At 43.3% G+C, this 12,530-nt stretch overlaps 3 protein-coding genes across 3 annotated transcripts; 2 read left to right on the plus strand and 1 right to left on the minus strand.

Moving 5' to 3' along the window:
- Window positions 1-130: 130 nt before the first annotated feature.
- Window positions 131-5,666, plus strand: MONOS_10836 (uncharacterized protein; the record flags this gene model as incomplete). The annotated part of the gene is made up of 6 exons (XM_067863315.1): window positions 131-268; window positions 377-480; window positions 569-640; window positions 695-4,442; window positions 4,638-5,009; window positions 5,248-5,666. 6 exons carry the CDS (start codon window positions 131-133, stop codon window positions 5,371-5,373), a joined length of 4,560 nt encoding a protein of 1,519 aa, XP_067722098.1. The 3' UTR covers window positions 5,374-5,666.
- A 243-nt stretch (window positions 5,667-5,909) lies between these two features.
- On the plus strand, window positions 5,910-9,034 carry MONOS_10835 (Sec23A). The gene is made up of 4 exons (XM_067863314.1): window positions 5,910-6,149; window positions 6,211-7,572; window positions 7,694-7,874; window positions 8,064-9,034. Exons 1-4 carry the CDS (start codon window positions 5,935-5,937, stop codon window positions 8,844-8,846), a joined length of 2,541 nt encoding a protein of 846 aa, XP_067722099.1. The 5' UTR covers window positions 5,910-5,934; the 3' UTR covers window positions 8,847-9,034.
- Window positions 9,035-9,239: 205 nt separating this feature from the next.
- On the minus strand, window positions 9,240-12,520 carry MONOS_10834 (uncharacterized protein; the record flags this gene model as incomplete). The annotated part of the gene is made up of 1 exon (XM_067863313.1): window positions 9,240-12,520. One exon carries the CDS (start codon window positions 12,518-12,520, stop codon window positions 9,569-9,571), a length of 2,952 nt encoding a protein of 983 aa, XP_067722100.1. The 3' UTR covers window positions 9,240-9,568.
- Window positions 12,521-12,530: the final 10 nt, after the last annotated feature.

Below are 12,530 nucleotides of genomic sequence, written 5' to 3' on the forward strand. Positions count from 1 at the left end.
ATGAAAGATTCTTTTATCTAAAATGAGTCGTACATAAACGAATATATTTGATTCACATTAATACAAAATTTACTTGTTCTTATCAAACCTAATTTTGATCGCGATATAAATAATTTTCTTTTTTCGTTTGATGATAGGTGCCCAATGCCGCTTTGAACAGCCTGCTGGCTATTCAACTTTTGATCTTTTATCTAGCTTATCATACGAAGCAAAGCGAGTATATGAGCTTGAAGTGCAGAAAAATAAATTTCTCCAAAATGATAACAAAGTTAGTTGATTACCATTGTTGTTTTTTTAGTGAGCACAATTTTTTTGAACATTATCAATTCGTTCCTGATTATATTCACACTATTTTATTATGTGAAATACTCGCTAGGAGTTAAAAGATACCATACAGAAACTGAAAAATCAATTTGAAGAACAAACAAAAACATATGCTGAAACTGTTTCATCATTAAAGACTGCTTTGTCTATTCAAAGGTATGCTGATTTCTTCTATTAATTTTAAGTAATATTCTTTTACTGCGTTTGTTTCCTTTGGATTTTTTGTTGTTAAAATTACGTTTAGGCTAAAATCTCATTCTCAAAATGTAAATGACGAAATTCCATCACTATCAACCCTTTTAGAATCCATACTTCAGTGTGTTATTTCTCTTTGCTTTTAAAACGAATTCATGTTTTGTATTTATTTAAGATATTTTTGTAATTTGGGATTTCCTCAGTCTGTTGCTCGTACTCATGCGATTGCGCTATTTGGTGATATATCCACAACAGTCATAACACCTGTTTTTGGACCAGAGCGTGTGCAAGCAGAACAAAAACTCGTTTTATCAACGAAAACTGTTGAATGGGAACAGCTACCCCATTCAACCTCATCTCAGATTTCTCCTGTTACCTCACATGTCACAATCAATATCCCAACCTCTCCAGTATTCACCACACATTCTGCATCTCAGGCACTTCAACTGACTTCTCCGCATCTCACAACCTCATCCTCTTCAAACCAAGTCTCGCCCTCTCTTACAACTCCTCCCCTGACTCCTCCAGCTTTTCTCACACCACCAGACACACCACCCACACGAAGTTCAGCAGACGTGCAAAACAGCACTTCTCTGTTAACTTCATCATCATCATCATCATCTTCTTCTTCATCGTTAATATCTTCTGCCCCAGCTTCATTGACAAGCTCCATCCAGCAGCATATGACACCCTTGCAGCAGCTCACCCCGTTAGACCGTCTGTCTGCTATTTCTATCGATGCAGCGTCTCAATCAGCATCTTCCGAAAGCTGCGACAGCACCTGGGCAAGTTCCAGCTCAAAGTCCAGTTCTGACCCTAGTTCCAACTCCAGTTCTGGTTCCAGCTATGATCCCAGCTCTAATTCAGCATCAAGCTCATCTTCGAGTTCTGGCTCTGTCTCTGCTTCAAACACAGGATCAATCTACAGTTCTGATCAGTCAACCACAAAGAAGCCAGAAGGGACGGGTGCTTCTTCTGCATTCTCTCTGTTTCCAGGTGTCTCTTCAGTCAAACAGGCTGATGTGAACTCGGCCGACAGCAGCTCCTCTGAGTCGCCTTCTGCGGGCTCTTCGAAGAATACGCTGTCATCACAAACAATTTCTCCTTCTCTTTCTTCTCTTTCTTCTTCTTCGACTTCTCCTTCTCTTCAGCCCACCACTCCACACTCCAATCCTTCTTCTCCCTCCACTCAGCCTTCTCTTCAATCTCCTTCTCTCTCTCCTTCTCTCTCCTCTTCCTCTTCCTCTTCCTCTTCCTCTTCCTCTTCCTCTTCCTCTCCCTCTCCCTCTCTCCCCCCCCCTCTCTCTTCTTCCAACTCATCCTCCTCTTCCCCCTCCTCTTCCTCCTTCTCCTCTTCTCAGTTCGCCAACGCCTCTTCCGAGCCCTTTGACTTGCCTGACTTTGCTCGTGCTGATCGCGCTGCCTCTTTCCTTCAGGCTTCTCTTCTCTCTGCAAACTCCTCCACACTCCCTCAGCCCACTTCCCCCGTACCTCGCTCCCCTTCATTCACTTTATCGCCTGCGAAGAGCAATTCTCCGCCGGTTTCTCCATCTGCGTTGGCTTTGGGCTCATCATCATCATCATCTTCTTCTTCTTCTTCTTCCTCTTCCTCTTCTTCCTCTTCTTCCTCTTCTTCTTCTCAAGCAATTTCTTCTGATGAAGCAAGCCTTCATCAGAGCAATGACACCAAATCATTGAACAAGAGCGGAGAAAGTGCACAAGCAATGCCGATGGCGTCTGAACAGACAGGCAAACAGAAAAATGGAGAGGTTGAAGCTGTTGTTATGCAGAGTGGGATTTCAAATGAGCAGAATGCAATCAACAGCAGCAGGCCAGTAGTGCTGCAGGCATCTGATCAAACGAATGTTGCTTCTTCTTCTTCTTCTTCATTATCTCCTTCTCCTTCTTCTGTTTCTTCTTCTTCCTCCTCCTCTTCCTCAGAACAACCAGCCCCCGACCGCTTTTCCACTGTCTTGATCGAGTCAGTGAAGCGCACCTCATCAGAAACAGGCATTCCATCCTCTGCTCTTCAAAAGGCCCCTTCCTCTGCCACGCAGCCCCTTCTCTTCCGCGAATACCTCTCCTGCCAAACTCCCCAGCTCTCCTTCTCTTCTGCCTCTCTCCAGCACCATTTAGCTTCTATTCGTGATGTCAGCTTCCACCCGAATGCTCTTTTGCTTCTGATCTCTTCAATGGATGGCACATCTTCATTGTGCGACATCACAAGCACTACAAGAGCAGCCACACGCTCTCATCGCGCAGAATCCGACGGATCTTCTATGTCTTCTAGTTCTTCTCAGCGTTCTTCTTCTTCCTCATCTTCCTCCTCCTCATCATCATCATCTTCTTCTTCAGGATCAATGTCTTCTTCTCACCGAAGGGACATTATTGAGCCTGTAGCACTGTTTCGCCCGTCGTATTCAATCACTTCGGCATCTGCTGTCCGCTCCCCAATCATCCCAGCTGTCTCTTCGTGTCTTTCTCCTTCTTTTATCCCTCCTCTGTTGAATTCTTACTCTTCTCCTTTCTCCTTTGCTCCTTCAAGTGTGTTATCTTCTTCTGTGTTCTCTACAGGCGATGATCTAAGCTCAGGTGGCTCTTCCAATTCTTCTTCTTCTTCTTCTTCTTCTGGAAGTGGAAGTGGAGGAGGAGGAGGAGGAGGAGGAGGAGGAAGTATGAATGGAAGTATGAATAGCAGCATTCCTTCTCTTTTAGCCCCTCAGCAATCATCAATAGCACCCCTGACAAACATCCTTGCTGCGAACACTGGAATTCCACCGCAAAAGTTTCGCCGGCGGAGAAATGGCGTGTTTTGCTCCACTTTCCTTCCGTCGCTGGTGACAGCGTTGGATGAGAAGAGAGAGAGAGAGAGAGAGAGAAGTGGAGATGGGAGCAGAGGAGGGGATTACAGCAGAAGCGGAAAGGGAGAGGACAGAAGTCGGAGATCGTCTTCGGGGATAAACGGAGAAACCTCGTCGTGTTCCTCCTCCTCCTCCTCTTCTTCTTCTTCTTCTTCTTCCTCGTCTTCTTCTTCATCGAAGACGAAGACACTGGGCTGCTTGGCACAAGGAGGAGAAGACGGGATGATACGAATCTATGCGCTTCCAGACCCGAAATATCGTGTGATGGATCCACACGGCTGCTTGTCTTCTCTGAAGCTGTATGAACTGAAGGGGCACAGGGATGTTGTGTATTCGATTGCAGAGAAGAGAGAAGGAGGAGGAAGTGGAAGTGGAAGCGGTGGCAGTAGTAGTGGCAGTAGCAGTGGGAGCAGCAGCGGCGGTGGGAGTGGGAGTTTTGTGGGCTCCTTCGACCACTCGTCCTCTGGATATGGCTCGTCTCTCTCATCCTCTGCATTATCTGCTGCTGTTTCTTCTTCTTCATCTCCATCTTCTGCCTCTTCTCTGTCCTCGTTCACGTCACAGTCCACACTCATCGTCTCTTCCTCTGCCGATGACACCGTCCGCGTCTGGCGAGTGTCTGGCAAAGTTCCCTTTTCAGCCCAGCCTCCGCCTTCCCCCGGGAGCAGCTTAACGGCTTCATTGGCACAGCGCTCCTCAAGCTTTACTTCTTCACAGACATTGGGGGCAAGATCGCCTTCTTTCTCGTTCGGTGGCTCCCCTACTGCCTCTTCTCCTTCGTCCCAGTCGTATGTGGGAGAGATCGCATCGTTCACACACTCGCCGTCAATTTCGCTGTTTTCTTCTTCTAATTCTTCTTCTTTCTCCTCTTCTTCCTCCTCCTCCTCTTCTTCTTCCTCTCCTTCTTCTTCCATGGGGAGTGTGTTAGATACTCCAGTGACTGCCTTCTTCCACCCAACAGTTGGATCACGTGTGGTGGCTGGTTATGTCTCAGGAGATGTTTGTGTCTATGATGTCATTGCTGGAAGGAGAATGTGCCATACATCGACAGCTAATATGGATGTGTGTTGATGTTATTATTATTGTTGAATATACATTTTTTTTTCGAATTTTAAATGGAAATTGTTATGTTTATTTATTTTATTTATTTATTTATGTTTAATGTTTTATTTATTTTAACAAAAAAATTTATTGTTATTATTATTATTCTAACCTATTTAATTTCTTTCTTTTCTCTTTCTCTCTCATACCCCCCAGCAATCCACCTACTTCCGCTTCCCCTCGCGCATCGTGTCTCTCACTCCTTCCTCTTCCCACCACAGCCTCTCTGCCCCGTTCATCGCCACCACTGCCGACGGCTCGCTGCATCTGATTGACCAGAACAGCTGCACCGTCACAAACACAGTGAAAAGAGCACATTCTTTGCCCCCTTCAGACATTTATTCCCCTCAACAGCCGTCGATTTATTCCGCAACTGGCTCCACTTTCTCCCCGACGCTGGCCCAGACTCGGCCGATTGTGATGTCTGCGTGTTATTCGTCGTCATCACTGATCTTTTTGACGGCGGGGAATGATTGCTCGATTAGAATATGGGACAGAAGGAACTTGTCGCAGCCGTTTTGCTCAGTTGTATGTGGGATGGATGAGTGTTGAATTTAGAATAGAAAAATAATTTTTTATTTTTATTTTATTTTATATGAATTTTTTATTGTGGAATTTGAAATTTATTATGTGAATGTTTGTTTTGTTCATTAATGTTATAATTATCATTAAATTATTTGCTTTCACTTTCTTTATTCATTTTTCTATTTTGTAATTATCTTTCTTTCCATTTTCTCATAAAAAAAAATTCCCCTTTTTTAATTAGGTTACCAACCACAGACCTATTTTTGATGAGGGTATCACGAAGATATTGATGCATCCAGCAATGCCTGTTTTGGTCTCTGCTGGCGCTGACGGCACTGTACAGCTCTACTGTCATCCATTCAGATAAAACCTTGTTTGAATTCAATTTATTAAATATTTGAGAAAATTTGAAAAGATGGTTAAAAAAATAATTTTTTTGTTAATTTTGAACGAAAAAATGAAATTATAAAATTTTGGAAAATAAAGGAAAACAAAATATTATTGTTTATTTTTGGTTTTGTGTTTGTTTTTTTGACTTTCCAAACACATCTTGTATTTGTGCTATTTTCTTTAATTATAATACTTTTTCACTTCATTTTTACTTTTTGCCGTTGTAAATTATTATTTCATAAAGACTTAAAATGCATTTGAGAAATTATAAAACATTTTTCCCCCTCGTTTTCGACTATATCGTTTAAAGGAAGTGTTTTTGTAACTTTTTAGAGAGATTTTTAGATTTGAAAACAATTGATTCAAAAAGTCATTTTAAACTTGTTTTCAGAAATGAAACTGGAAATTTTTTTTGAAAAAAGGAAAATGATTTTCTGTAAACAAAGCCAGAAAAAGATATTTTCTTAATAATTCTTTTTCTTTTTTTGATGGTTTTTTGATCTAAGCCATTTTAAGTTAAAGAGAATTATTTTCGAGAATGGATCAAATTTCAGAAAAGATACAAGCAATAGAAAATGCTTCTGGATATCGTCTAACATGGAGTACGCTTCCTCAAGACAAGGAGCAGGCAGTAAAACTTTCTGTTCCATGTTCGGTTGTGTATACACCTCTCAAACCTCTTGAAGAAACCCAAACTACAACTGAAGAACCAATAATATGCCAAAAGTGTGGAGCTTTCATGAACGGAAAACAGTTTTGTGAAATTTTATTTTTTGCTCGAGTATTTTAACAAAATTTTTTATTTCAAAATCAGTGGTTTTGCTTTTGATAAACTTCTTTATGTATGCGCTTTTTGCCAAGAGCATCAGCGCCTCCCTCAACGCTATCAAAAGTATTCTCAGCAAGCACCTCCAACTGAACTGAAGAATGAAACTTATGAATGTTTTCTTCCAACTCATACTCGGAGAAGCCCAACAATTGTTTTGGTTCTGGATACTTGCGTTAAAAGTTCTGACTTTGAAGCATTAAAGCTTCTTCTTAAAAAATGCGTTCAATTTTTCCCTGCTGAGTTTAATATCGCTCTAATCACTTTCGGAAAAATGATCAGGGTTTATGATCTATCTCAATCCACTCTTGTTCGTTCATTTGCACTTTCTGGAACTGCTCAATATACTCCTGCTCAATACAGTTCTATGCTTGGATTACAAGGAACCGCAACATCACGTGGGCGAGTTATTTGCCCAACTTCAGAAGTTCTTCTCAATCTTGATACAATTCTTTCCTCTTTAACGTGCGATCCTTATATCCCATCTGAAGGCGAGCGTCCCTTGAGATGCACAGGCGCAGCACTGCAAGCGGCTATTGGCATTTTGGATGCGATGGAGCACACTGGTGGAGAGGCGCCAGGCCAAGTGAACGGAGGCGGGCGTGTGATGCTGTTTGTGGGAGGTCCCTGCACAATGGGGCCTGGACAGGTTGTGTCTGAGTCTCTGACAGAGAAGATGAGGCAGCACTCGAATATCACCACAGAGACGAATGTGCCGTTTGTGAAGAAAGCGACGGAGTTCTACACGCGCCTGGGGACGCAGGCAGCGACGAGCGGCATCGGAGTGGATGTGATGATGGGCACGATGGACCAGCTGGGCTTCTACGAGATGCGGCAGATGTGCGAGCTGAGCGGCGGTGTGTCCTGCCTGTGCGACTCGTTCTCGTCCTCGCAGTTTTCGCTGACGGTGCAGAAGATGTGGGATCGGGGCGAGTGCACTGCTGCGGACCTGGACATGGCCTTTGCACCGACTGTGAGGGTGCTCCTCAGCCAGTCGCTTGCTCTCAATGGGTGCTTGGGCCATGTGTCTCCCATGACTTATGCTTCATCCTCTTCTCCTTCTTCCTCTTCCTCGCCTTCTTCTGTCATCGCATCTACGTTCTCGTCAGGACCACGCAATGATGATCCACGAAAGCCATCGATTTCGTCTATTGTTATTGGAAAAGGAGGGACGAATGTGTGGCGTGCAGGCACAATGGACTCGAACTCGACTTTGTGCTTTGTGTTTGAGCCGAAAGCGAACAGCGAGTCAGACAGAAGCACTGCCACAGCTCCGGTGATGCAGATTATCACGAATTATATTCTGCCAACTGGGCAGAGAGTGATCAGGGTGACGACTATTTCATTCAAGTATGTTGTAGTTTATCTTCTTCTTTTTATCAAAATGATTCTCATTATTTAATTCTTTTGTTCTTTTGTTCTTTTGTTCTTATAATCTTTTCTTTTCTTTTCTTTTCTTTTTTCCTTTCAGCTGGGCTGGAGATCTGAACCGCCCTGCTTTGCATCAACTGTGCCCATGCCAGCAAGTGATGGAGAATTCATTTGATGCTGAGTGCGCTGCGTGTGTGATTGCGCGTATTGCCTGTGAGAAAGCAGAGACGCAGAATTCGTTTGATGTGCTGAGGTGGATCGACCGTCTGCTGATTAAACTGGTTTGGAGAGGTGAATGGGAATTGTGTTGCTGATGTTATTTGGCTGTTTCAAAATTGAATGGAACTTATTTTAAATTGTTATGTGATGTTACATATTGTTTTATTTCTTTTTTTTTTTAAACTTTCCTTCATTTATCCGTTTTCTCAACTCTATTTTTCTCTTTCTCTTTCTCTTTCTTTCTTCCAAAGACCTTCTTTTTTGCCCACATAATCCCAACAGCCTCAGCCACCATAGCCACTGCCGCCACCCCAGCATACTCCCCCAGCGAGCCCCAAGTTCGAATGTCCCTTCCTCCTTCCTTTGTCCTCTTCCCCCAGTTTCTCTTCTACCTCCGCCGCTCCCGCTTCCTCCGCGTCTTCAACCACGCCCCCGACGAAACCGCCTTCTTCCGCTCGTGGATGATGCGCGAGACTGTCTCCAACATGATGGTGATGATCCAGCCAAACCTCTCTGCTTTCTCTCTGAAGACTCCCGAGCCCACCTACGTTCTCCTCGACACCTCATCCATCAAACCAGACGAAATCCTGCTTCTCGACTCCTTCTTCCGCATCATCATCCACAACGGAGAAACTATCGCTGCCTGGCGCGAACAGGGATTCCACAAGCTCCCCAACCACGAGAACTTCGCGCGATTGCTCCAGTCGCCCATTGAAGAGGCGCAGCAGATCTTAACTGACCGTTTTCCTTCTCCTTCTGTCCTTGTCTGCGACCAGAAATCGTCTCAGGCGCGTTTCCTCATTTCACTCCTCAACCCGTCGCAGTCCAAAGGGCAGGGCGCACAGGGCGAAGGGCAAGGGGCATCAGCAGCATCGCAGGCAAAGGGCGCACCGCCTGCAGGGAGCAGCTATCAGCAGTTTATGTACGGCACGGGGGAGCAGGACGATGCGATTGGCACGTTTTCGGAGGATATTTCGCTGAAGCAGTTTTTGGACCATTTGAGGAAGATTGTGCTGCAGCAGTTTAAGCAGTAGGGACGGATGTTGGTTGTGCTGTTAATCGAAATTATGTTTTTTCTGATGTTAATCGAATGTAATTTTTTGCATTTACTTGAGGAAATAGTTACAAGTTGAGTTGAAAAAATAGATTGTTTGTTTGTTTTTCGTTGTTATTTGCGTTTCTTTTTTTATGGAGGCATTTGAAGATTGAAGGAAAATAATCATTGTTTGTTATTTCTCAGTTGAAATCAGAAACCCCAAAAATAAATTGAACAAAAAAGAAAATAAAATTAAGCCTTCAATTAATGTTTCAGAATATCAATTTTCTATTAAAGAAGTTTTCTGAGTTATAAGACGCAAATGCATTCTTAAAACCATAAGAAATCGAATGATGATGGAGCTTTTGAAAAATGTTAGAAATAAAAATCATAAAAAATTGCCATTTATAATTTATAACAGTAGCAAACTATCTATTTGCAGATGAAGTGATATGGGGTGTGGAGTGCTCTTTTAACTGAAGATTTTCTAAGAAAATCTGTCTTCTATGTAAAAAAAAACTGAAAAACTGGGAAAAGACACACAAAAACATAAACTGAAACTGGAAAAGCGCAAAAAAATAATTGTAATAAATAGACTATAACAAAACAATATACCACAACCGAATATACGTTCAATGAATAAAAATAAATTAAATTTAATTAAAAAGAAAAAATGAAAATTTAAAAAAATAAACAAAACAAGTGAAAAAAATACTAATTTCAAGACGAGAAGGACGAAGAAGAAACTGGAGGTGAAGCGGATATTATATCTGCAGAAGGGCAAGGCCTCACAAATGGCGATTGGGAAAACGGGACCAGCTGGTCAGTTGAACCAACCAGAACAGAAGAAGGCTGAGAAAGAGACAAAGAAGGAGAATCCGAAGAAGAAGAGGATGAAGAAGGCGAAGACGAAAACGAGAAAGTTGGAGGAGACGAGAAGAAAGGGAAAGAAAGTGTGGGATCCTGCAGTGTTGTGAAAGGTGTAAAAGAAGATGAGCCAAAGGAAAGAGATGATGAAGTGTTTGGAGAAGGCAGAGAAGCAGAGAAATGCTGAAACGAAGCATCAGGAATGGCAGATGAATCAGCAGAAGCAGCAGTTTCCGGCAGGACTGAAGGAATTGGATCGCAATTCAACGAATTACACAAAGATTTTCCAGACAGCCCATTTTTCGTCAATGTGTCATTTCTGTCATCTTGACTTGATTCAAAATTGGTATCAACAGCAGAAGAATCACTTTGAGTTGTGTTTGTTTGACTCTTTTGCTGTTCTTCTCGAAGTGTCTGTTGATTGTCAGTTGAAGGCGATGAACGCTGCTGCTGAAGAATTATGGGAATTCTTTCGTTGATGGTAGATGCTGGGGCAGAATGTTGTTGTGAAGAGGAAGGTGAGGAAGAAGAAGAGGAAGAAGAAGAAGATGATGATGATGAAGATGAAGAAGAAGAAGATGATGATGATGATGATGATGATGATGATGGAAGAGGTGGTGGTGGAAAAGAAGAGAATGAAGAAGAAGAAGAAGAGGAGGAGGAGGAGGACGAAGGTGAAGGGAATGGCATTGAAGAAAGTTGCTGTAATTCCAATGATGACTGAGATGGAATGGTGTATGAAGAAGAAGGAGTCAACGCAGAAGGAGAAGAGGAAGAGGAATTCGTTGACAATGACGATGCAAATGACATGAAAGAAGGTGGAAATGCAAAAGAGCCTGAGGAAGATGGAGAAGAGGCAGAAGAGGAAGACTGCATTGCATTTGCTGTTTGAAAGCCCAGAGCATTCGTCTTCCAGTCGTTTTTCTCGCAGTTCTGCTCAAACAGCCCGCTGTACTTCCTCATTTCCTCGCTCCCCTTCCGGACAGCTCCAGCTACAGAGCCAGTGCCAGAACCAGAGCCAGCACCCGCGCCAAACCCGAAGTTTTGCAGAAACGGATTCGCATACGACGCCTCGCTGGGATACGACCGAAGTGTCAGCCCCTCTTCGCCCCGGTCTCGTCCCTTCTCTCTCTCCTGCTCCCTCCCTTTTTCCATGCGCTCCTTCGCATCTTCTCTTTCTCTCCACCGCTCTTTCTCTTCCCGCTCTCGCTCCTCCCGCTCCTTCTCCCGCCGCTTCCGCTCTTTCCCTTTCAGCCCCATCAGATAGTCGAAGAACATAATGACTGCTATCTTCGTCTTGATCAGCTGGATGTTCGGCTTCACTCGCTTCTGCCGCAGGTTCTGCTCGCGCGTCTGGCAGCGCGCACAGCAATAGGGCGACTTTGTGAGGAAAGAAAGAGAAGAAGAGGAGGAAGAGGAAGAAGATGAGGATTGCAGAGATGAACAGTAGCCGTCATCGTACTGTCCGTATTCTCCTTGCATCGCATCGTAGTCGCTTCGCTTTCTTCTGCCACTCTTCTTTTCGTTTCGCTCTTTCTCTCTCCGGTCTCCTTTCTCTCCTCTTTCCCTCTCCCGCTCTCCCGCACCGTATCCAATCTCGTTCCATTCACCTCTCCATAGAATCATCCAGCACTCGCGGTTGGCGCAGAATATTCCCCTCTTCAGCCCAGGGCCCCCAAACTTCCGATACACTTGGGAAGGGCGGACACGACGAGAGGAGGACGAGGAAGATGAGGAGGAAGAAGAGCCTGATATATTCTGGTTGGGAAATGTGGAAGAGAATGAATATGAGGAAGGTGAAGGTGACTGAGGAGATGGCAGAGCAGGAGAAAAATGATAGTGTGGTCGAAGTGTTTGATGTGATTGTAGAGAAAGAGAAGATGAAGAGTTCACAGGTGCGTTTGCCTGCGCAAAGTCAGATGGATTTCCGAGATATGGATATATCGCATCGTGTGATGAAGGCAATGAAGTGGCAAGAGAAGAAGAACGAGTGAAATTGCGTTTTTCTCTTCGAAGTGATCCTGAATAGCAATCAAGTGCTGTTCTTTCTGGAGAAAACAAGTTGCAACTTTCTCCTTCCGCTTCTGCCATTCTTTTTCTTGTATTTATCAGAGATTTGTTTTCTTTCAAATTGCTTTGATCCCGTTCTTCCTTATCCTCGTTCATTCCCATTTTTGAAGTTACATTTTCTATTTCTTTCACCCTTTTGTTTTGCATCGTCCATTCTTCTTTTTCTTCTATGCAATCGTCAACTTCAGCTATTTCGCAATCCAATCTCTGTGTTTCTCTGTCTTTTCTATTTGCAATAATTTGAGAATCTTCAACATTCAAATTTCTGCAAGTTGTTTCTGCAAATGTTTGTATGTTAAGAGGATTTGATGGCGGTGCAGAAAGAAAAGTGGATGGAGATGATGTTGAAGCACCAAGATTTTGTGATGTGTCAAGAAATGAAAAAGACTGTTTTGATTGGGGTGCTCGAACAAAAGGAGGTGAAAACGAAGGTAAAAATGGGGATATAGGCAAAGTATTAATATTTGTCGAAATGATTTGGCTAGACTCCATTGTTGCAGGCGATTGAAATGAAGGGAAAGATGGGGGCGAAAAGAAAGGCTGAGAAAAAAAGAAAGTGGAAGGCGTCCAAATAAATCGAGATGGAGAAGGTGTTTGTGAAGAAGTGTTGATTGATGAAGTCGATTGAAATGAATTCATCTGTTCCTGTTGAGATTGCATATCTTCTGTCAATTGTTCACGGGATGAATCATCTGTAAGTCTTGCTTCTTCTTGAGAAATAGAAAATAAACTCATCCCCCCGTTG

The sequence above is a fragment of the Monocercomonoides exilis genome, assembly GCF_001643675.1.
Source record: "Monocercomonoides exilis strain PA203 chromosome Unknown scaffold43-869231, whole genome shotgun sequence".
In the NCBI taxonomy this organism is placed as follows: domain Eukaryota; phylum Preaxostyla; order Oxymonadida; family Polymastigidae; genus Monocercomonoides; species Monocercomonoides exilis.